The following is a 24967-nucleotide window of genomic DNA, read 5'->3' on the forward strand; positions in this document are numbered from 1 at the left end:
GTCCATTGGATTCTCCTGGCAAGAATACTGGAGTAGATTCCCATTACCTACTCTAGGGGAGCTTTCCGACCCAGGGATCAAACCAGTGCCTCCGGCATTGGCAGGCAGATTCTTTACTACTGAGCCACCTGGGAAGCCACTTTCCCCTGCCATATATGAAACTGCGCTTTTTATAGCTGATGTTGGTAATGTTTGTTTTTGGCCGCCCCACATGGCCTGCCGGATCCTAGTTCCCCAGCCAGGGATTGACCCTGTCCCGCTGCAGTGGAAGCACAGAGTCTTAACCACTGGACCACCAGGGAAGTCCTGGTACTTAGGTTCTAAGAGAGGAAAGACACTTAAATGTATTTACAGGATCATGTTCCTTTTTGGAGATAAAACTCAACTACTTTTCATGTACCTTCGGAGCTGCTCCACTTTTCCACCAGCTGTTAAAATAGATAGTTCAACCAGGAGGTATCTGGTGTCTGCCTCTAATCTCTCTGTGTTGCACTCTCTGCATATTCCGTGAGTGTACGAAGGGTCATTACATCAGATGAAAACAAATGTGCTCACTAACTCCTGCAAGGCCACCATCGTAGGATCACCTTTCAAGAAAGTAATCTTAAAAAAAAAAAAAAAAAAAAGGGAAATCTGCTTTATCCAGCAAACAGACATTTAGAACTTATTCTGAGAGTTTATAAGTCAAAATTATAAGTAAATTCAGGGTAGTTAGATGAGCTGGGACCTGTACCACCTTAAATGCCTTAGGAGGCTGGCACAGGGGTGACCACCATGCCTTCCTTCCTCCACGTGTCCACTGGTGCTTCTCTCAGAAGCAGACAGAGGTGGCTTTCTTCTCGCTGTGTTGCCCAGCTTGTGTGGTTTGCATGTTCACAGGTGAGCATTCAGGTTTGCCCATGTGTTTTGCCAGGTGACCTTGGGAAAGGTGTTGAAAGTGATCGTCGTCATGCGGAGCCTGTTCATCGACCGAACGATAGTGAAGGGGTATAATGAGAACGTCTACACAGAAGATGGCAAGGTAAGCATGCTGGCGTCTTTTGTTTCCTCCGTTATTTTCTGTATCCCAGAACAAATGTGGTCGAGTCCCAGATGAATGACATTAAACACTGGCAATCATAGCTGAAATGATCAACAAGCACAGATTCATCAGTGTGAAGCCGAACGCTTTACAAAAAAACATTTCTCTCTCTCCCCTTGCATTTTTCATCAAGCTTCTGCTTTTTTCCTTTAAGCCTGATACCCTTAGTTGAATTTCTAATTTATCACCTTGGACCCCAGTTGCCTCATTAAATGTGTCTTCTGAGGAAATGGATTTCTTTCTTTTCTTTCCTTTTTTTTCCCCCCTCCGCCTAGTGCAGCACATCAGTAGCCTAGGGTTCAGCATTTTGCTTTTCCAGGAACCATGAGGAAAATTCAAGTAAGTCTGATGCACAGCCTGCCGACCGTCTTTTTCCTCAAAACCAAGGGGTGTCCGCCAGAAGTTGCTTGTCCATAGTAGTGCATGTTGAATACTGCTGTTGAAAAAAGATGAGTTATTTCCATGGCTGAGCTGCTTCATGGGGCGCCCACCCGTGTGAACCCCTGATTCCTCTGGACTGCACACTCTCCATACGGAGATCACGCACGAGAGGATGCTAATAGGAGCCAGCAGGCTTCATTTGTGTGTGCTTCCAGAGCGTGATGGGCATTCTGCCAGAGAAACCCACCCAGGTACGCCCTGGTTACTTCTGGCGCTGAGCCTCCGTCTTCCCCTCTCCCTAGAGCTTTCCCTTCTTTTCATGAATCCCATTAAAATGTAAAAGTTTGTTAGTACCAACGGCCACGTTATAATGAGGACAGGACACTCTCCAAAAACAGGTGACAACTGTAGCTTAGCACATACCTGTGCATTATGTAAGAGGTGTGACCCGTACAGTAACGAGGTCTGTATTTTGATCAAGGAGCCCAGCATTTTCGAATTTCCACATTCCGTTCCAGTGTTGTCACCGTGGGCAGCTACTCTCACCCCCAGGGCCCTGCTGAGTTCTCATGAATCTCCCCATGGAGAGGAACGCATTCCTCAAGGGAAGCTTTCCCCCTTCTTTTTGGAAAGACCAAAATGCCTCTGGAGCAAGGGCGGGGAATAAAGTAGATAATCGGGGCAAGCATGAGCCATGCTGTGCGTGACTCGTCAACTCTGATGGCAAGTCTAAGCAAGAAATCCTTCGCAACAGCAGAGGCAGGACTGGGTCGGGGGAGACCCTGGCCCAGAGCCCGAGTCAGTGGCCATTCTTGTGGCCTCTGTTCGTGACTGACAGCTTCATAGTCACCCCTGGTGTGAGTCCCAGCCCGTGCACTCCGATGACTCACAAACACATAAAAGCTGTGTCCTAGAAGAGCAGCTGCGTTCAGGACACAAGTGAAGCATTCTCTGAACTCAGAGCACAAGGAGTAGCGGTTCCCACACCAGTCTTCACATGGTATTTATTTAACTGCCCCATACTGCAAGTGTCCAAAGTCCTGCAAGGGCTTTGCCACCTAGTTGATACTCAGTAAGTGATAACTAGTATTATTTTTATTCTGCACTTAAATCCGGTAGTTAGGGAACGGTCTCAAGTGTCTATGTTCCAGAATTTCTGATTCCTCCTCCTCAGCTGTTTGAGGTAGTTCCTTTCCTCCCCTCTACCTGCATGACTCCCAGACTCCCCAGGGGCTCCCTCCCCGCTACACTCCTGCCTCTCAGTCACCCTCGTGTCCCTGTGGTTTCCCGCGACCCCTCGTAGAGATCCCCACTGATATGTGTCAGAGTCAGACCTCCTCCCCAGCTGGACCTCAGGTTCAGCCTGTCCAAAATCAGCCTCAACGCCCCTGGGCAGTCCTCACCCAGGGTGACTGTGCCAGCCAACTGCTCAGGCCTGCCTCCTCCGTTCAGAGTCTGTTGGCAGGCTCTGGCGAGTCTCCCTCTTTATCCCTGCAGCCGGGCGCCTCCCGTCCATCTCCACTTCTCCTCAGTTCTCCTTGTTTCTCCACCAAGTTGCAGCCTTGGCCTCCTCACTTCCTGTGTCTAGTCCTGCTCCCCTCCCCCGTCTGTCCTTCACTTGGCCTCCAGAGCTGTCTTCCTGGAATACACAGTCAAGGGGGTGATTTCTTGCTTTCTGCCATCCCCGCATTGCCCAGAGCAGAAAAGAGGCATGTAAGTAGACGTTGGGCACAAAGCAGTCCATAATGAAAAGAGTTTGGGAAACTCGGGGTTAGAGAAAGTTCAGTGGGACTCTTTACTGTAGAAATTCTTAGAGACTGGAGTTTGCCCGTGTGTTTTGTGAATCTCCCAAGACGGGTATGTAGTATGCAGTCTTTTCCTGACCAGTTTGACCATCCGTCTTTTTTCTTGCTTTATTCTTGGAGCGTGTTGTGACATTGGCGTTCGGCAAAACACCCTTCTGAAATCTCTGGCTTGTAGAATAAAATCCAGACCCCTTAGCAAGACCTAGAAATGCCTCGTGATCCTGGCGCCTGCCCCCTGTCCTGACCTCATCTGCCGTCATTCTCTGCACACGTTTTGTCTCGCCTTCCAGCCTTTTGTACTCCTTGTGGTTCTCAGGACGTTCCAGGTTCTTCCACACACTTAACACCTGCTCTGCGCCCTTGACCTGGGATGTTTGCACCTCCTGACATACTTACTCTTCCCTTTGCACTGACCGAATGCCATCTCTCTTCTCGTCCTGTCCCCCTTCCCCTGGAGGCCTCTTCTATGCACACGGGCTCCAGAGATGGCAGGCCTGGGTTTCCCTCAACTTATTGCACAAATTAGCATCATCATTCTTACCTCCGTAGTGTTTTGAAAAATAATTTTCTGGTACTAGAACTAGCACATCCTAGTTGTTTGTTGACGTGTCTACCTCATAATTAATAGAAATACTGGTGTACTCCATGTGTGTTCTGATAGGCCTTGTACAAAGCAAACTTCACCTCCAGTGGCCACGGAACCCCAGGGACCACTGTGAGACTCATGTTCCTAATAAGGAACCTGAGACCCAGAGTGGCAAAGCGGCTGCCCCCAGTCACGCGCGGAGCCAGGTCTCAAACCTCCCTCTGCCAGCAGCTCATCCAGGGCCCAGGCTCTGTCCAGAGTGCCTTTCCCTCCTGTGGCTACACATCAGGGCCTGGAGCACAGGAGAGTAATAATGTGTTGGGAGGGGATAATGAAAAAGCCCCCTGGGGATGTGAAAATGCTTTAGCTGGGATAGAAGAGTGGAGAGTCAGAAATTAGAGACAGGAAACAAAGATGGAAATTAGAGATGGGTACTAGACAAAGCAGCGGGGACTGACGTCATCACTTCAATTCAGTCGCTCAGTCATGTCCGACTCTTTGCGACCGCACGAACCGCAGCACGCCAGACCTCCCTGTCCATCACCAACTTCCGGAGCCCACCCAAACCCATGCCCATCGAGGCGGTGATGCCATCCAGCCATCTCATCCTCCGTCGTCCCATTCTCCTCCTGCCCTCAGTCTTTCCCAGCATCAGGGTCTTTCGTCATAAGGAAAGAACAGAGGAGGCACACAGGTGCACACGGGCCAGTTTCCTGGTGAGAGAGGAGCGTGGGTCTCTGTTCCCCAGAAGGAAGGTGAGTGTGTGCCCGGGAGCCTGAATTCTCCCGAGCCATTTCACAGAGGGGACTCGGGAGGCCCCCTGCTCCCTGTTACAGTGGCCCCGGTGATCTGCAGGGACCCAGAGGAGGGTCAGAGGAAGTCAGAGGAGCAGGGCTGAGAGGGTGGAGTCCACTTGGTGTCTTAAAGGCACATCTACCACATTTGGCAGAGAAGCACTCACATGACTGCTCTGCCCAGAAACTACGCCTCGCCAATTTAATCAGCGCCACCTCCCCTTTTTTTTCAGAGTACTTTACAAAGGATAAAAAGAAAGTCATGCAGACGTTATTCGTGTTCTGTTTTTAGAAGCGATCCTGGTATATGTGAACTTCAGTGTCTATATACACTTGCATTAGTGTCGTCTGTGTGTTGAACCGTCTGGCGCATCTCAGATGAAACGTGGCATTCGGAGGACACTGGCGCTCGAGGTGTGGTCTGTGAGAGCCAGTCTCCGCCTGCAGTTGTGCTGTTCCAGAGGCACAGCCCTGCATTTGCTGAGCTGGTGCCTGAGCGCTCGCCTGGGGTGGGCCGCCGCCCGGACCCAGTGGCTGTGGCCTGGAAAGCCTTGCCTCAGCTTCCAAGGGTCCGGATTCCTCCTGCCTCTGCAGTTGTGTCTTCCAGATCCAGAGCAACCAGCTTCTAAAAGGCTTACTTAGCTGCTTTGACACAACAGTGGCTCCAAGTCACCCCCAATTCCCAGCTCTGGCAGGTTCCCCGCCCCCACCCACTACAGTCGCACCAAGCCTACCTGTCACTCTGCGCTAACAACCACCACCTCCGCCCCGACCGTCCTCTTTACCTGGATGCGGACTTCTGATGCCAAGCACCAGCAGAGTAATTCCTCTGATAAAATATAAAAATGCTGCTGAGACTTGCCGCCCTGCTCTGCACTGTTGTCAGGGAGGAGCCCAGAGCCCTGACTCAGCATGCTGAGAGTCCGCCTCAGGTTGACTACCTGGCCATTGTTCTGACTCCACACAGTCAGACCTAGCTGGAAAAAAATGCAAGTGTCTCCGTTGAATTTATCTTATTAGGGGATTTAGGTTATGTTAATGCTATAGCTTCATTAATTACCCCATATCAATAATAAAAAAAAAAAAGCAGCTTTTAGCCTCCTAGCGCAAGAGAGGAGAAGAAATGGTGGTATCAAAGGGAACCTTCAAAGACAGCCAGAGCTGTCTCCAGGGTAATTTCTGATCCCCGCATTCTTCCCACTTCAAAGTTGGATGTGTGTGTGTGTTTGGGTCGAGGAGGCTGGGGGAAGCTTGAATCTGATTTCTCTAATAAGTGTTGGCATCAGCCCCGTTTGATATTAGATGCAGGGAACATTTTGATTTGTTATAGCCTTTGAAATTGTTCAGACGACCTTCAGAAAAATGGCCTCTTGTTACTTATGGGGGAAGGGTGAAAGCTGGGGAAGGGGAATCCGGTTTAATTCCTATGCGGAGGAGGCCGTGAAATGGCGCTCTCAGCAGTTTTTTTTTTAGTAACGAATGTATGTCCTGATTGAAAGTGAAAAGTTGAAGAAGAGCAGACCTGTGAAGCTCCTTCACTTTTCTGTTCTCCGGGGGGGAGTGGGCAGGCTTAAGCGGATGACCCGGGGGAAGTTTGTGGCTTGACTCGGATGACCGTGGAGGAGTCCATCACCATTGCAGGTTTATAGCACCCCCGCCCCTCCTGACCCATCACCTGTTGACCTTGCAGGATGAAGCTACTGGGAAATGAAAGCTATAGAAGTTGACGTCTCTGTGAGACGAGTTTTATTTGAAAGTGTCAGTGTAAAATCATTTATAGTTCATTGTGGTATATTTTTTGGAATGAAGAACTGATGACTTCCTGATGAGCTGCCGTCAGTGTCACTTGCCACTAAAGGAGTTTTAGTGCCGATGGTTGTCACATGACCTGGCCTGGAAGGTTTGTCATCTTGAACTTTGCAAGAATGCCCCCTGCCCTTTGAACTGTGACAGCTTGGGGGGCACCATGTGAGTCCCCTTCCATCTGGATTATAGCTGCAGGGCCCTCTTACTCCTGGGTTAAGAGCTGAAGCCTCTCTTTTGTTAACTGTTAATTTTGAATTGGCATATAGCCGATTAACAACGCTGTGACAGTTTCAGGTGAACAGTAAAGGGACTCAGCCATATATACACATGTATCCGTTCTCCCCCAAACTCCCCTCCCATCCAGGCTGCCGTATGACATTGAGCAGAGTTCCCTGTGCTATGCAGTCGGTCCTTGTTGGTTATCCATTTTAAATAGAGCCGTGTGTACATGTCCATCCCAAACTCCCTGATTGTCCCGTCCCCCCATCCTATCCCCCGCAACCATAAGTTGATTCACTAAGAATCACTGACCCGATTTTGAATTCTCTACCACATATTAACTTCGATGTCGGACAAGTCCCTTAACTTCTCTGAGCTTCAGTTTCCTCAGCTGTGAACTGGAAATAATTTTGTCATCACCATGCAACTGCTGAGAGACTTTAGAAAGATAACACAGGTCAGAGTAGGCTAAGCACGTAGTCATCAGCAAACGGTATCCGTCCCTGGTGGGGCCAGAGATGCCGATGGCGGTGGCCACGTCATAGTCAGCATTCGTCAGCCTGCTGACCTGGGGACGTTCGGCTTTTTCTCTTCGGTGAGTAATCTTGACTGGCACGGCTGTCACTGTTTCTTCCTGTGCCTCGAGAGGGCCTTCGATGGTCTGACGTGAAATCCGAGAGCAGGTGTGTCTGTGCGGAAACAGTTGGTCGTTGAGGGGTGCATTTCCATTTTACCTGAGAAGAGGCCACATTCCCACCTGTAAAGTACTCACTCTGGTCCCTGGAGTCTGATGGGCTGCTCCTAAAATGGCAGGTTCAGCCCCAATTACCGGAAAGTTGGCTTTTCCGTTTTAAGATCTTTCTAAGTCCTGCCCAGAATACTGAGGGGACGCTTTCATTTGTTTTTCTGGACACTATAGTTTAGAATCATTTCTCATTCAGGGGGCTAAAAGTTTTGTAGCTTCCAGAATCCTGATTTTTGAGTATTGCAGCCAACAAAGAATCGGTAGCCATGCCCACCTCTGCAACAAATAAGCTGAAGCTGATAAATATTCACTTGGCTTTGTCCCGGCTCCCTGAAATGAGTTTCTGAAATCTTCCCAGCCCTGAGGAGAGGCAGGGCACTGACTCCAGAACACTTGCCTGAACGGCTTTCTTTGGCATAAATCTAGCAGAAAATCAAGGACAAACTGCCTGCTGTGCCTTCCCAGCAAAGGGGGAAGCCATTGTCATCGGATTCCTCTCTCAGCCCCACGCACCTGGGAGATAGCTGCATTGCCTAACGTCCTTCTATCCCAGATGGTCAGAACCAGTCCCTGGGGTCCTGAATAGTAAGTTGAAACCGCCTTCCAAAAGAGCAGTGTGCTCACTTGGAATGAACGCAGTATGTTTTGAGAAGTCACAGTTTGGCTGGAGGGTCCGCCTCTTAATTAGACCTGTGCATACTTCTCTCTGGATAATTTTTCTATTTAAAACATTTTGCAGGTTCTGAAGGGCTGGGTTTTTTTTTTTTAATACGTATGTATATAATTTTCTCTTTTAAATGAAGACTAACTTCTCAGTCTCTATGCATATTCTTTGTCTTTTCTCTTTCTGTGGCCCTGTGTTTGTGTCCGCCTGTGTGTGATGGGAACAGGCAGGCAGGATCAGCAGCAGAGAGCTTCAGCAGCAGCAGTTGTGGGCTGAAAATGGAAAGAGCTAGATTCATTCCAACTTCAGGCACTGATGTGACTTTTCCCAAAATTTAGATTTAGAATCTTTGCCATCTCCCTGTCATCTTGGCACTAGGACTAAAAGATACAAAAAGTCGTCTCATTCCTTCCACAATGTCTGAATAGTCTTTAAATGTAACGTTTGTGAAGCTCTGGGCTAAACCGCGACACTAAGATCATGATGTGAACCTGACATCCTCCCAGATATGACCGGCTGCCCAGCAATTTTCTTCAACAGAACTGCTAATGTAGGAAGTTAATAACTTCATATGTGTATTTGGAGGTTTCCTTCGGTTATCTGGGGGGAACATGTCACTTTTCTCCCTTCAAATTGCTAGCCTATCCAATTAAAAATCTAATGTCTGAAGAGGTTTAAAATTCTTACTCCATCCAGTAGCTTAAAGTGAGGGGTAGTGACTGAAAACTGACACCCTCTTTCTGGAGAGCAGTTCAGCCAGAGTGGGAGAGCGGTCAGGCGGGGGGGGCTCCTGTGGAGAGGCAGGAGGGGGTGGATCCGCAGCGGGTGTGGCGGGAAGCAGGCCGGTTGAAATCGGTGTTCAGTCACAGCTCTTCCTTCATCGTTCCTGGACTTGGATCTGCTAAACTTACCCTCTCCAGCAGGAACCTGCCGAGGGCTGGAGAGGGTGGGGGGCTCCTCTGTACCACCCAGGTTCTTCTGCTTACAAGCAGGAAGAGCCAGAAGAACTGCACGCGTGCCTGCTCCCAGCCCCACCTTTCCCTCCTGAGGACGGTGTTCAGAAAACCCTCAGAACAGAGAGAGACTTCCAGCCTGCCCCACACCAGGCGCAGCACTTCCGGTCTTCCTAGAGCAGTCTTCCCAGCTGATGGCTCCTTATGCTCCTGGGCGCTCCCAGAGTCAAAACACAACACACAGGCTGAAGTAGCCACGTCTCAGCTTCCCGCCGTGACCGCTGGCCAACCTCAAAGGCAGGTTTCAAGAGGCACACTGACCAGGCGTTTCAATTTGCTCCACTCTTGAACTCATATATTAAAGCTGACTTCTGAGCACCCGTAGGACCTCCTGATGGCCCCTCTTTTAATCTGCAGTTTCCTCACTGTACTGAGGGTGGGGAGTAATTCTGTTTTTCCATACTCCCTTTTGTTCTAACCTCTTGAAACAGTGAGAAGGCATTGATTTAATTTCTCATACAACCTGTCAAACCAGAATGGCTTTGGTTAGACTGAGCCATGGAGCATCCCGTGCAGGACCGATTGTAGCCCGAGGACTGGGCCCTGAACTCTGCCCGCGTTCCATCTCAGACCGCTGTCTCCCCGACCAAGGGTTCCTAACACACGGCTTCATCACAGCGAGCCTGTGGAGCCCTGTAAAAACGAATGAACACAGCAGTATATTCTCGGGCCCGCTCCAGACCTCCTGATTCAGACATTCCAGGGAAGGGACCAAGAAATCTGTAGATTAAAAAACAAAAAATCCCCTCAGGGCCTCTGATGCCAGCCAGGTTTGAGCACCGCCAAGCGAGCCCATCCATAAGAAGCTTCTCCAGATTACCGTGGGCAGTTGAATGGCGCCAAACACAGTCTCACCATCTGGGAAGGAAGGTTGCTGATGGGACCAGCTCCCCGGGCTCGTCCTGGGGATGGTGGGGGAGGGCACGTGGAAGGCCCAGGGCATGCCTGGCAGGGTCAGGTGTTCAACAGTGGGGGTCTGCTTTCCTCCACATATGCCTGTGACATGGCCCTATCCTGTGCCAGGACGGTGTAAACAAAAGAAATAAAAGCATCAGTCAGTTTTAAGTGCGATGAAAATATTTAATTTTTGAAAGGATAAAGAGAAGCAAGACAACAGGTATGGGAATGATATTTTAAGACAGAGTAACTGGGCGATGCCTCTTGGACAAGTGACGTTTGAGCCAAAGGAAGTATACGAGGAGCTGTGCAAGGGTTTGTGGGGGAAGCAGTCCAGGCGCCGCAGGTGCAGAGGTCCTGGGGCAGGACTGACCGTGGCGGTCGAGTGGTGCAGGATCACCGAGGAGGAGTCAGTGTTAGAACAGTGCGCTCGGGGCTGTGGGCGCTGCAGGTGCCTCGAGCTGACTTCCTTACGTCTCTCCAGTTCATCTCCTCACATCACCACAGCTGATAAAGAAGAAAGCCCAGCACGTGGTTTTCTTACAATCCTAAGGGTTTTTCAGTATCATTTCTTGGAGTCCACAGTTCTAAAATTGATGCTAATATTTTATCTCTTTCCCCCCCCCCCAACAGCTTGATATATGGTCCAAATCCAACTATCAAGTGTTCCAAAAGGTGAGTTTTCCTTTTTGCTTCTTCCTCAAGAGGCTTTTAGGGAAATGCGATGACTTCGAGGTGGAAATATTGGTTTTAAATCAGAGACCTTTTAAAAAGTGGAAAAGCCAGACACGCAGAAGTCTGCTCAGTGTAGGATCCCATTTATGTGACATTCTGGAAAAGACAAGACATCAGTGACAGAAATCAGAGCAGTGATTGCCAGGGCTTGGGAGTGAGGGCAGGAGCTGGTCCCCGGAGGGGTGTCCAACAACGTGTTTGGGTGATAGAAATATTGTCTGTCATAATTATGGGATCACACAACTGTATGTTTCAAAACTCACAGACTAAATGCCTACAAAGGGCAAATTTTACTATGTATAAATTACATGTTTAAAGAAAAAGTCAGAGGCTCTTGAGTTCCCCCAAGATTAACCCACAGTTTTGTTTGTTTGTTTAGTATTTATTTCTTTTTGGCTGTGCTGGGTTTTCGTTGCCGCGTGTGGACTTCTTCTAGTAGCAGGGAGCGGGGCTACTCTAACTGTGAGCACAGACTTCTCACTGCGCTGGCCTCTCTTGCTGTGAGCACTGGCTTCTCACTGCACTGGCTTCCCTTGCTGTGAGCACTGGGCTCCAGGGCCTGTGGTCTTAGTGGCTGTGGTCCTTAACTGCCCCCCAACATGTGGGATCTTCCCGGACCAGGGATTGAACCCTTGTCTCCTGCCTTGGCAGGTGGATTCTTAACCACTGGACCACTGGGGAAGTCCCACTGCACAGTTTTTAAATTCAGTTTCCCAGAGCCCTGTAATCTATACATGTGCCTTAAGGATGGGCTGAAGGAGGCAGGCTGCCCTGCCCCACCCCGTCACCCTGCCCCCACCCCACCCTGTACTACAGTGACATCTTTTCAGTTGTCGGGCTTCCTGAAGGAGAAGTACTATCTGGGAGATGTCAGGAAAAAAAGGGAATGTGACCAGAGGAAATCCATTTCCCAGCTCCCAGTGGTGGAAGGGTCCCTTCCCTGGACCAGCTCAGGACCTGGGGCTTCTGAGGGCCCCTCCCACAGCACTCAGGCCAGCTCCACGGCAGGGCAGCGGCCTCCTCCTCCAGTGCTCCCATCCTGTCCGCTTCCATCCAGCAGTGCAAATGATAGAGGAGGCTGTCAGCTCGCTTGTTGCCTCCTCGGTCAACAGCAGTTGTTTATTTGCCCCTTGCCGTGTGCAGGTTCTGGGCTCAGTGCTACAGGGGAAACTAGACGAACAGGGAGAGAGGGTCAGGAGGGGACTCCAGGCTGTTACCTGGGGGCCGTGGTCGAGGACAGGAGGGTCTCCTTCACGTCAGAGTGGTCGCAGGAGTCCTTTGTGCAGCATGAGTTAAACCGAGACAGGAGGCAGGTGAAGAATTAGCCATATGGAAAGCCACGGGAAGAGGGTCCCAGGCTATGAAACTACAGCCCCGAACCCCGTGTGGACAGGGGACTTGGCGTAGCCCGGCACACCACGGGGGCCCGTGCAGTGCAGCAGACAGACGGAGGGCAGGTGGGAGAGTGTGGGATTTGGGGCCCGGCCGGCAGGTGCCCCTCAGCCCTGGTGCAGAACTTGAGTTTTATTCTCAATTCAGTGAAGAACCGCTGGAAGGACTGATGTTGAGGAAGGACACGATCTTCAGGGCTGGGCCCGAGTTGCCCCACTTGAGTAATAGCTGTGTCCAGAGTGTACTGGTAACTCGGCATAGGATAGTGGTGGTGGTTTTTTCAGTTGAGGCGAAATTCATACAACATAAAACTAACCATTTCTAATCATTGTAAAGTCAGCAGTTCCTTAGCTTTCAGTACTTTCACAGCATTGTACAACCATCACCTCTATCACATTCTAAAACATTGTTCTCATCCAAAGGGAAACCTTGTTCCTGTTAAGGCATGGGCCCTGGGCTTCATGGGTTTCCCTGGTGGCTCAGACGGTAAAGCGTCTGCCTGCAGTGCAGGAGACCCAGGTTCAATCCCTGGGTCAGGAAGATCTCCTGGAGAGGGAAATGGCAACCCCCTCCAGTACTCTTGCCTGGAAAATTCCATGGACTGAGGAGCCTGGTAAGCTATAGTCCATGGCGTCGCAAAGAGTCAGACACGACTGAGCGTCTTCACTTTCTTTCTGGGCTTTGTATCAAAGCAGCATGATGGACCAGCCTCTGATGGTGACTAACGTACCTCAGTTCGCAGCGCTCCCTGGACCCCTCTCCAGTGAAAGGGGGAAGCCAGAGACAGATGTCCAGGGCTGGGGAGGGTCTGAGGCTCGCCCGCACTTGTCGGGGAGCGTGTGCAAGCTGGAGAATGTCCTGGTCTTATCACGGCTGCGGGCACTGTCCTGCCCCAGATTGGATCCAGAGCCAGGAAGGACTTACCAGTGGAGAAACTGATGAAATCCAAATAAAGTCTGGGCTTGACTCAGTAACAAGTAGGCGACGTCGGCTTCTTCACTGTGATGAACCTGCCTGATGATGACAGATGCTGACGACGGGGAAGCGGGGCAAGGGGCCTGTGGGACTGTGTGTGCCGTCTCCGCAGCGTCTCCACAGACCTGAAATTAGTCTGAAATTTAAAATTCATCTTAAAAAGGAAAATCATAGTGTTGACTCTTCCAACACGTCTTTACCCAACTGAGGTACCCAGACACAGAAAGGGAAAAACAGCCTCCCTCCCTGGGTCCAGCCCCTAAAGGAAAGACGGCCATAGTCACGTGGGGCTAGCGTGGGCGACTCCGTGTTAATCCAGGCACTCTTATCTAGGTGACCAGACTAACTGCACCTGTTCAGCTCACATAGAGCCTCGGCCTTCACTGCTAACTCTGTCCGTGCCAACGGCTCTTGTCGGTTCTCCCCCAGCAGCGTTTGAAAAGCATTCTAAGGAGAAAGAACGCAGCTCAGTATCTGTATCTTGTTTCCCCTTCACAGTGAGGAACACTAAAATGTTTTGGGTTTGTTTGTTTGTTTAACCTGGTTTATCTTCGTGTCCTCTGGTCTTGCAGTTGGTTACTTTCTGGCTCCAGGGAAGACAGGTGATGACTTCAGCCCCTCCACCGCCACCCCCCACTCCCTAGCATCACAGAACCACAATCTGGGATTTTAACAATGGTCCAATTTCAATTCAAACACCCTTCATGAGGGAGGGCCTTGCCCAGGCTTGCCTTGGCAAATAAATTTTCTAACGTTCTGTGTGGTATTAAGTATTTTTGAATGCAGGCGGGAAGTTTATTAGGAAGTTGTAAAATGTGTGAAACACAGATTTGGTGAAGCACAGACTTAGAGACGGTGCTGTATTTGTATTCTACTGCCCCTAAAAATAACCTGCCAAGCGCTCTTTATGTGTCTTCAAAATTACAAGCACGGTGTGGCGGGGTTTAAAATTTGATCTCAACTAGTCGGGGAGACTCCGGAGCACCCACCACTTACTTCCCTCCTTGTAGTCTATGTAACCTGTTCAGAGCAGCAGAAGCGGAAGCCTTTGCAGCGATGGGAGCCCTGTCTCGGCCGGTGAACGGCGTGCTGTCTGTGTTTGCGCAGAGCCCTTTCTCGGGCTCCGGTGTCATCCCTCCCCTCACCTGAATTTTAACTAAATGGACTTGACCTCTGAGACTGACCCGCACTAGATTAGAGAGTGACAGTTTGGAGGCAGGAGAGTGTGCTTTCTGATGAGAACGAAAGGCGGGTGATGTTAAGGTCCTTTTTCTCTTTTCAGGGGCAGGTAATAGTTACTGGATTACAGAATCCACTCCCTTCCCTCCCGAAACATGGTCTGTGTGCTGTCAAATGAAGAAATATATTGGAAAATGACGTAGCACAAAATTGAACTGAGTTGAATCTTTTATCAGTAAAATTTTCCAGCTCATCATAGTCGCATGGCAGGGCGTCGGGATCTTGTTCTCTTGGGAAACACTGGTAAAGAGGGAGAGGAATGTGGAATGTGGAATCATGACAGGGCAGGGGAGTAACCGCACTGGGCTTACTTCATTGTGTTCGTCTCAGGCCGTGTTGGAGGTCAGAGGGCAGCCCTCTCTATTCCACAGCCAGACCGCCCACTGAAAGCAAGGCTGGGGCCGTATGTTCCCTGCAGATTCTGAAGGCCGGGTCCAACTGACGGGATGTTGTTTAACATTTCAAACTCAACATGCCAAGGAAGAGATGAGGTGGCAGCATTTCCCAACTCTGCTTTTTAGTATCAGCTTTTTCTTAGAATTCTATTTTCTTCCTGTCCACCCACTTAAAGTCTAGGTGTCCTGATTGATGTTGCTTGTAGCATTTCCCAGAAAGACACTGCTGGGTATCGCAGTGGTGAGCATTCCCTTCTGCCCGTCATCCGCCCGCTGACACCCACCCAGCAGCCCAACCAGGGCAGACTCACTGAGCGGCCCTGATCCAGGAAGATCGACCTGGAACAGAAGTCAAAGTGACTGAGAAGGTGCGAGGCCAGGGGGAGCCTTGGTCACCAGCGAGAAGGCATTTCTCGGGCAGAGATGTGTCCTAACCGCACAGGTAGATGGCGGGGCTGCGCCCCGGCGCTGAGCTGGGGACACTGGCCGCCAGCGTGACTGTCTTGGCATCGCTTGGGGAGCTCTCTCTCTGCATTGCCCTGGGGTTGAGCCCCGACGCTCCCTTCCCTAGGCGCTCATCATGTGGTCGCAGTTGCTGTGGATCATCTGCTTTCTTGCCCACAAGCAGCAGCGGTGGCCACTGCAGAAGGAGGCCCGACAGGAAGGTGGGAAGCCCTCCCAGGTCTTTCCCCGCAGAGTGACAAAGCTGGAAGTGGGAGCGGGCATTGACTCACAGAGCCATGCCAAGCTCACACTCACCTTTTTATTTCTGGAAACTCATACCTGTCAAATTCTCCTCGGTCTGATCCTGGCTCCCCAGGTTAAAGACGAGCACGCAAGGTACCACGGCAAATCCGGCCCCCGGAAGCTAGTGTGACCTGCCTTTTGTCTGCTACAGGGCCTGTCGGCGAGCCCTTTGCCTCGTCCTCATTAGCCCCCTTCCCCGGTGGTGGGGCGCGGTGGAGGGCTGGGGACAGCTGGCAGTGGGTCCACGGCTGCCAACAGGCCCCCGTCATTTACCATGGTGCCCCAGAGGCGCTGTGCGCTCAGTCCTGGGGCGAAGGAGCTTTTTATAGCCAGCAAGTCTCCAGCAGAGCAGATTCAGAGAATGGAACTTGGAAATAGGGGGGACCGTCTGAAAGGGCAGAATCACAAAGAGCCGGGAAAGGTTTCAGGCGTGTTCGGATTTTTCTGACATTTAAACTCTGCAGGGGCACTCACTGTTTTGATCTTTAACCTCCTCTCTTCAAAACAGTGGGCATTTTCATCCAGTAACGGGAAGAGCGGGAGCAACTCTGCAGCTACTTACCGAGTTAAATCCTGGCAAGGAGGACAGAGAGAGAGGGAGGGCTCGCAGTCCCAGGTAGGCCAGCGGGGGCAGAGAGGTGGCGTCGGAGGGTCCGGCACCTGCGTCCCAGCTCTTTCGCTCAGGGGCAGAGCACAAAAGTCACAGCCCCAGGTGTCCGGGACCACCCCGCTCCATATTCTAGGGGCAGCAGAGGAAAGAGGAACCTTCTCAGTCCGTGCTGAGCTTGGCCGTGTACAGGCGGGCTGGCCGCCACTGCTCCTCCGTGCCTGGGTCCACTCACTCATTCGTTTGTTGACTCCCTCATTCAGGCTTCAATCCCAACACTGGCCTCTGTGGGGGAGGCTTCATCAAGGGGAAGCTTTATCAAGTGGCTACCGAGCTTGTCAACAGATGAGATTATGTCCCAGAAAAGTCAGTTCTCTGAAACTTCTGAGACACTGAGCCCCTCGCATAAATCAAAGGCCTATCCAGACTGTTGTTTGTTGGCTAAATCACGTCCAGCTGTTTTGCCACCCCATGGACTGTAACCCTCCAGGCTCCTCCATCCATGGGATTTCCCAGGCAAGAATACTGGAGTGGGTTGCCATTTCCTCCTCCAGCCTCCCCAAATGGTCTGTGGCAAACCTGACTTGTCACGAGTTCCAAGCCCAGGAAGGAGGGCTGTCCCAGCATGGGGTGTTCCCAGAGGACAGGACTCGCCTCTCGCCTAGGGCTGTGCACGTCTGTACCTGCTGCAAAACCGAACGTCCCCAGAGGGACTCAGTAAAGACTCGTTCAGCTCTTTCCAGTCTCATGCCTTAGAATATCTAAACACCTTCCCACCAGCTCATTTCCACTTTCTTTCAGAAGCCCCTCTTCAGACAGCACAGAGAAGGCCCTGGAAGGGCTGTGGACCTCCTGCCAGGCCTCTGTGCTTGCTCTTGTCGGGTGTCCCGCTCAGGTGAGGCCCTCAGCAGAGGCCCTGCACCTAGAGGGGACACCCCCCCAATCCAGAGAGGGGTCTCACATTATCGGAAGGGCCTCTGTTTTGTCCCCTTTACTCTTAAACGCTGTCTAACCTTTTCCGAAAGGAGAGCACGCGCAGTGGAGCCGATACGGTGGCAGCGGCATCCTGTTTCCATGCCTTCTGTCCTGCCTCCCGCGTGTGTCTTCGTAGCCCCAATTGGAAAAGCCAAGGGAGCACCTTTGACTAGCGAAGGGCTGAGGGGCAGCTTCATGAAGGAAAATAGATCGCTTCTGGTGGTCTCCATGAGCAATGGAAGGGGGGCGCTGCAGAAGCCAAGCCTTGGGCTGTCGACAAGCTTCAGGACAGGAGAGGTGACAGACAATTCCAGGGTCATCCCAGAGGGCAGCCCTTTCCTGAGCAGAGAGGCGGACTACATTGACCTCGCTGGGTCAGCAGAAAGAAGGGAGGAAGGGATGTCATTAAGTGTCAGCCCAGGGCCCTGGGAGCTGAGAACCGGCGGGGATGGGAGGAGGGGCATTCTGCTCACCCTGAGCCTTGATCACCACATTGTCTCCTGAATATTCACAAGCTTCAAAGCAGGATAGGGTTGATCGCTTATTTTCCCACCTTTCTACCTCTACAGTTCTCCCTGCACCTCTGTGGAGGGTGGTCGTGACTAAGAGCCTCCCGTGGACCCAGGCTTGCAGTTACTGTGAAGCAGGAAAGCCCGCCCGCTGGCTGGAAGTGGTTTGCGGTCTCCACCATTAGAGGAGTCGCAGAGGACTTACTCTCGTCTCGTAGCTTCCTTCTTCCTGAGGGCTTGCCCGAGACGCGTGTGCCCTGGGTCAGAGCCTAGCAGCTGCTTCTGGGAAGCCCGGCCTCCTGCCCTTGCCCAGGCCCCTTCCCACACCCCCAGCGCCTTCCCGGCAGCGTGCCTGTCCGCCCCCCACCGCGCCGCCGTGAGGCTCAGCCTCACCGGTCACGTTTCCCACCGTGACCAGTCCAGAGAGAGGCAGTCTGGCCGGGCTGGCCACTACTCCCCGTGTGGCCTCCCTTGCCTCAGCCCCCTCATCGGTGAAACAAAGGGCATAAGGGTACCTGCCTCACGAAATCGGCACCCCAGATTACAGACCCCTCCCCAGCCCCAGCAGTACCCTCTGGGCACCCCTGACACGCTGATGTAGAATCCCGGTCCCAGGACCTGAAACAGTGCCCTGGGGTCCTGAGAGGGCTGGTGGCCCCTCTGGCCATCCACTGAGATGGGAGTGCTCCCCACCCAGCAGGGTTCCCGAGGGGCTCCCAGCACCGCGGCAACAGAGCCGCCTCTCAGGCCCTGCAGCGTCTGCTCTCTCTCCTGCGGTTGCCTCAGTTTCGAGGGGCAAGTAGGTGGTATTGTCTGTATTTCTTGGGAGCCCAGATGTCTTTGGATGTGTCTCTCTAACCGCCAGGCTGTTCCCGCAGAAAATAACATCACACCAAGTGGGCACAGAGCAACTCAGGTGTCCTCGGGCTTAGGCTCTGCTGGCAGCCAGCAGCAGAACCTGGCATTTTACCATCTGGAAAGCTCTGAGCTCTTTCGTTCATAAATGAAGTCTTAATTCCTTAATCCTGGGAAATGTGAAGGACCTGTTGTGAGCGCCTCCTCTTGGCCCCGCACAAGGCCTTTGTGGTGGTGGCTTTAGTTGCTGTCTTGTCTGACTCTGTGCAGCCATGTGGGCTGTACAGGCTCCTCTGTCCATGGAATTTCCCAGAGGAAAATGCTGGGGTGGGGCTCCATTGCCTTCTGCAGGGAGTCTTGCCAGCCCAGGGATCAAACCCACATTTTCCTGCATTGCAGGCAGAGTCTTGATCCCTGAGCCACCCAAGGAAGCTGCACAAAGCTGGTCAGGACTCTGGAGCGTTCCCTCAAGGCCGCCATAGGGTTTCTCTGTTCACCCAGGTGTTCCTCCCCAAGGTACCCCATGACCTCAGCTTTTTCCACCCCTGAACACCCCCCTTTTACTCTTCTCCCCTAACCCCATCGGCCAAAAATAGCATCTTGCCTACTCCATCTCTCCTTCTCTTGGGGTCCTACCAGGCATGTGGATCCAGTGCAGAGCATCGCCTGGGGTGAGGCAGGGACTTCTGGTCACAGTTGGGCAAGCACAGAACTGGAATGTCCACAGGGTGCTGCTGGGGGTGCAGGAGAGCCCAAGGTGGGAGGGGAGTCCCCTGGCCTAAGTCTCCAGGGGAGAGAAGAAGTTAGCCAGGGCCCGGGCATTCCAGGCTCAAGCCTGGAGAGCAGAGTCAGGGAAGCTGGTCTGGGAGGAGGGGTTACTAAGGCAGCGGTGTTCACTGGGGTGTGATGGGGGGCTGAGGGGAGACAGGACTGGGACTCTGGTCATCGAGGACCACATACGTGTGCTCCCGTGTTGAGAAGCTCCTGCAGGCAGCTGCCAAGCATCCTGGGGGAGACATGTCTGCCTCCGGAGGGTCTGCAGCCAGTCTGTGCTCAAGAGTCCCGGGCATTGAGGGGCTTTGCTTTGGGGCATCGGTGGCATCTTGGCTGGGACTTCCAAAAGGGTCAGATTGGAAACCCCTCACAACCAGACAGAAACTTCTTTATGGAGGCCCCAGTCTACGTGCCTCAGGCCACGTTCTATACTTTACAAACAAGACCTCATCCTTCTCAGACAGAACTTGATCTCAAAGCCACGAGTAGGGTTTTTGCACAGGATGGAGCAGTGTCTGCCTTTGCTCCCCAGTTCCCGCCCAGCCAGCCCTGTCCCTGTCGGCCCCGAGCAGCATTGCCAGCAGACAGTTAGTTATAAGCCCTCATGCAGATGGCTCCTTCATCAGTGCTGAAGGGAGTATTGATCTTGTCTAAGTAAATCTCTAGTCCCCTTGGACCTCGATGCCTCCTCCTCTGGCCTCTGGGCGTGTGAACCCGTGGCACACAAATCCGGGGTACGGATTAGAGACTCAAGCTGAGTGATGAAAATGAAACCCCGTGCTTCCAGCCTCCCAGACTTCATCTCAGCGTTGGAAGCCAGTCTCTGCACTGCTCAGCATTGCCCCCAGCCCTTTCAGGACTGGCTTTATAGCTCTCAGTTTTGAAATAGTGATGGTTCCTCTTTTGATGGAATGAGTACTTCTGGGACTGTTTTCAATATCTTCATAAAACCAGTGCTCATCCTTGGGGCAGCATTGCTGTCTCTTTAAACATTTAACACACTAGGTTCATGTCTTTGACTCCCAGACCCACAGAGAATTTTCTCATTCCACGAGATTCCCAGTGTCCTTCTCATTAAGGGCAGGTCTGTGTCTACCCGGCGCAGAGACCCAGACTCTTAGCCTGGTGTATCCCGCAGATGAAAGTTCCTTTTTACTGCTCTGAGTTGCAGAAGCAGCATGTGTACAACGAAGTAACAAATGTTTGGCTTTGCTGCCTGTTGGTCTGTGCTCCAGTCTCTTTGAAACCCATGGAGACGGGAAGAGGTTCCCAAGAAGAGCGCTGTGCTGCTGGTCTCCCTTGCTCTGAGCTGTTGGTAACCGGCCCAGAATTTGAGGACCCCATGAGGGTGACGTCCCATCAGGACAGCAGGTGGAGGCAGGCAGGAACGCGGTGCCCCTGCCGCCTGCTGGGACCAGCTTGTCTTTTCTAAAAGAACAAAGGGCTTTCATGTCTCTCCGGTTGGCCCAAGGGTGGGGCATGACACAAGTGTGCCCTGAGGGCGTGCAGTCAGGCCCTGCAGCAGCGCCCCCTGAAAGCCAGACCTCGGGGCACCCAGCGATCCCAGCCTCCTTTACTGAAGGCCAGTGGGGGAGTGATGTGGCCAAGGTCACCCAGATAATTAGAGAGGAGCCCAGGCCGGAGCCCCAGGCTCCCGACAGCTCCAGGTCATCTTCCCCGCACCCCCTCGCTGCCGTTTGTTCGCGGTCATGCCGGCATCGAGATGCTCCCCTTCACAGCGGGTGCGAGCCGGCGTTGCTGGAGGAGAGCCAGGGCTGGATCTCTACCAGACTGTCTTTTAAATAAGCAACTTCTGAACACTCGGGCACTTAACTTCTCCTGATTATTAATCTTGCGGGCCCGACTTTTAAGAGGCAGAGGCCGCAGCTCCCCTTGCTCAGCAGGGGCGGCCTTGGGCGTCGGGGCTACGTGCGGGCAGATGCTGCGCTCTCGGTGCCATCGGTCCGCTGCCTGAGGGAGGGCTCTGCAGCGCTGCGGGCCGCTGCCCAGGGGTGGGGAGTGATGCCCGGCAGCCCGCCCCCAGAGTCTGAACGCCTTACCTCCGCTGTAGCGCCAGCTGCCCCTCTGGCCTGGAAGCCCGCACAGAGTCAGGATGATCCTGCAACCTTGGTGGACTCAGGAATCCCTGAGGATAATTCCCGGGCCACCACGAAATGCAGCAGCTTCTTTTTAAAGGAGGAAACTGCTGGGGGATGGCACTCTGTTAGGAGGGCCTGGAGCCCTCCCCACATCTCACTGGCCCTGTCTGTGTAACCCCGCTCTGTCCTTTGTTTTCCCCTGGTGGCTCAGCTGCCAAAGAATCTGCCTGCGATGCGGGAGGCCTGGGTTCAGTCCCTGGGTTGGGAAGATCCCCCTGGAGAAGGGAAAGGCTGCCCACTCGTTTTCTGGCCTGGAGAATTCCATGGACCATATACTTCACAGGGTCGCAAAGAGTCAGACACGACTGAGTGACTTTCACTTCCCCTTTCACGGACAAAGAACAGAGCCTACCTGGCCACCATCAAACCCAGGCCCTGAGGGGCTGGCCTTCAGCAGAAAGTGGTCTAGCAGGACGTGAGCCCGCTCTCCACCCCTCCCCACCCCCCAGCTGAAGGAGGGCACAAGTCGGGGGAAGAGTGGGCTCTGAGTGCCAAAGCCATCCCTGCAACAGCACCTCCCCCCGCCCAAGACTGTGCTTTGAGTTTTCCTTGACGCACACAGTGCTCACCTGACTAGACACTGCCGGCTTCATCTGCCCTGTTTCCCCCTTCATTCTGCAAGGCCGGGAGACTCATTCCCTCTTGAGCTCTGGAGGGCCCTGGGTGGGCCTTGTTCCCGGTGGGTGCTAGCTCTGGGTGGGTGGTTGAGCAGGACGGGCAGAAGCTTCCGGTGGGGGAGGTGGAGGGCAGCTGTGCCAGTGGGGAGCTGAGGTGGCATGAACAGGCTGGGACTGAGTCCCGCCTCCATCTGAGAGTCCTGGGCTCCATTCCCAGTGGGGAGGAGATGGCCTCCGCGGCCTCTGTCTGTGTCCCCCTCCCTCACAGGCTCTACCCCCCTCCAGAAGCCCGGCGCCCTGCCTGCTGCTCAGGAGCTGCTTGGCTTGGGCACGTCACCTCCCTGTGGCTTGGCTGCCTCACTTGGAGTGAAAATCATCGCCCGTTCGTAGCCTCCTCCCAGGGTTGTGGGGAAGGGGAGGGTGACTCCTACTGGGTGGGTGTTGGCTGTCGGTCAGGCCCTTTTCACGCACAGTCCCTGTATTGACACATTTAATCCTTGTCCACAGCCACCTGGCTCGTAAGTGACAGGCACAATCCAGGTGGGTGCCGTCTGGCCCCGCAGCCTGGACTCCTCACCGGGCGTGTGTGTACAACAGCCCTAGCTCAGAGCTGGTGCTCAGTAGTCACCGCAGAGCCCTGCCCTGGCTGCAGGTGGTTCCATGTAGGGTTCAGCTGAAACAGCTCGTGACCTCCCCAGGACCCTATTGATGTCAGCTCTTTGCACACAATATGGCCGGGGAGTTTCGAGAGGCTTGTTGTGACTGGCGTCTCCTCCAGCGTGTTGACTGGCAGCTGTTCCAAGGTCTCTTGAAAGACTCCTCTCTCGCCTTCTGAGCTGAGTTCCCTGTCAGTTTGGGTGCAGGAAGACCTCTTCTGCCTCTCTGAGCCTGGGAAAGGAGGGTGGTTTGTAAGCTTGATGGGTGGAGGAGAAAACGGGGAGTCCGTTTCACAGAGCAGAGTGGGTGTGTTGGCAACAATAGAGACATCACCCTCCTCTAAGTGAGTAATCACCTGCAGTCCAGCCCGAGCCGGAGCCGGGGCTCGGGGTGGGGTGCACACCCCAAACTGAGCCGGAGCATCTGCGGTTTCTCTTGGCCTTGAGGATAGAGGGGACGTCTCTTGGCGGAGTCCCCGGCGCCTGCACACTCCTGACTGAGGCCCTCTGTCTTTCTGTGGCGTCCTCTTCGCGCCCGTACAGTCACCCCTGCCCCCCCCCAGTCCTCTTTCCCGCTTCCCCCATCTCCTTGGCTTATTGTTGCTTTCCTGTCTTCTCCTCCCTCCCTCTCCTTGGGTTCGCCATCCACTTTGATCTCTTCTGCGCTGTCTTCAAACCTGCACTCACTGGTGGGATGAATGGCCTCTCTCCCGAGGGAGCATTAGTGCCCTTCTGTGGCCTCCCCTGCCAGCCGGGGTGGCTTTCATCTCCCAGCGGAATCTCATTAGCTCGACATCACAATGGGACCGAGCCTCAGTCGGGCTGGCCCAGAGTCAGTTTAAATTAGTTAATAGCCATCTTTGTTGTTGTTGCCCGGGGCTTGTTTTTTCCCCCACATCTTGGATGCTGAGCAAAAAAAAAAAAAAAAAAAAAATTTGTTGTTAAAAAGTGTAAAACAAAACAAGTACTGAAGGTGGAATGTTTTGACAAAAAGGAAGATCATTGCAGGTGAATTTCTCCAGTGTCTGACGACCATGTCGTACCCGCCGCGTTGGAGTTCAGCCCCAGGGTTGTGAAAACCAGGGGAGGAAATTTGGGAGGTGGCAGGGATGGTGGCAGCGAGCCAGTTAGCTTTGTTCCCCTCTACTGAAATATTTCTGTAATTGGAGATGGGGAGTTGAAGAAATTCAACGATCATGTCAGCGCTAGAAAAAGCTGCCACCATTTGGCAATGAAGAGAATATACTGGGCCTTTTGAAAAAGAGGCTGAATTTGGCCAGGTTGCCGACCCAGTAATGGGAAAACTGAATCGGTGCCCTGCCTGGGGGCCAGGTGCCAAAACGGAGCTTTGGTGTGTGACCCCCGCCGTTTCTGGAAGAGGGTGTTTTCTGGTTAGTGCGCTTTGCCCTGCTCTGGAGAAGCCTGTTACCGGCAGCCACATTTCCAGACCTGCCCGGCAGCTGGCAGCGGGACTCTGGCTTTCTGTACCCTTTGCTGGGCCTGGAGGTAGAGGGCAGATGACGCTGGGGTTCAGGACGGGAGCCTCTGTCCACAGACGCAGAGCTGGCCAGGGCGTCTCACGGGGGAGGCAGTGTAGGCTTGGGCCTCATGGGGTCCGGGCCCACACACCCCTTGCCCCTCCCCAGCTGTGTGGCCTATAAGTTTCCATTTCTTCATCTATAACATGGACCTGGGGGACTTTGCCTGGTGGTTCAGTGGCTTTGACTCTGCGTTTCCAATGCAGGGGGGCCCAGGTTTCATCCCCGGTCAGGGAACTAGATCCCATATGCTGCAACTAAGACCCAGCACAGCAGAAGTAGAGAATGCCTCACAGCAGGAGACCCAGGTTCTGTCCCTGGGTCGGGAAGATCCCCTAGGGAAGGGCATGGCCACCCACTCCAGTGTTCTTGCCTGGAGAATCCCACGGACAGGGGAGCCTGGCGGCTACAGTCCATGGGGTCACAGAGCTGGACACGACTGAGCGACTAAAACACACACACAGTGAGCCTGGGAGACCACCCGCCTCGGTGTGCGTGAGGAAGAGTGAGCGGCGCATGCCTCACACGCCTTCATCAGTGTGGCTGTCCTCGATGCACGAAATCAGCCCACGGTGCTGAAAGAGTGCCTTTCAGAAATAAGGAAAACCTGCCAGCCCACCACCATTCCCCCCCCTCCCTCTTTCCACTGCAACATCATGAAATATGGGTAGTATGCTTGGTTTTCGAGTCATGAAAAAGACAAGTGATCCTTCGAGTTTGTGGTTCTTTGTTTCCCTCGTGCCCCAGAAGGAAATGCCTTTTTCCTCTACTGCCCAGAATACTGTGCCTGCTGAGCAGCCTGG

General features: G+C 53.0%; 1 protein-coding gene across 3 annotated transcripts in view; it reads left to right on the forward strand.

Moving 5' to 3' along the window:
• The window catches only part of MED27 (mediator complex subunit 27), a 216108-nt gene that overhangs the window by 185391 nt on the left and 5750 nt on the right, over positions 1 to 24967 (forward strand). Inside the window, exons 5-7 of one of the 3 annotated variants that reach the window (XM_042248035.2) lie at positions 914 to 1021; positions 10625 to 10666; positions 17626 to 23566. In XM_042248035.2, the coding sequence (XP_042103969.1) occupies positions 914 to 1021; positions 10625 to 10666; positions 17626 to 17658 (183 nt within the window). In that variant the 3' untranslated portion in view covers positions 17659 to 23566. Of the gene's footprint in view, positions 1 to 913; positions 1022 to 10624; positions 10667 to 17625; positions 23567 to 24967 lie in introns of those variants that run through there. The other 2 variants (XM_004007131.5, XM_027966245.3) reach the window with 2 other exon arrangements.

This window comes from Ovis aries, chromosome 3 (assembly GCF_016772045.2).
Source record: "Ovis aries strain OAR_USU_Benz2616 breed Rambouillet chromosome 3, ARS-UI_Ramb_v3.0, whole genome shotgun sequence".
NCBI classification, from domain to species: domain Eukaryota; kingdom Metazoa; phylum Chordata; class Mammalia; order Artiodactyla; family Bovidae; genus Ovis; species Ovis aries.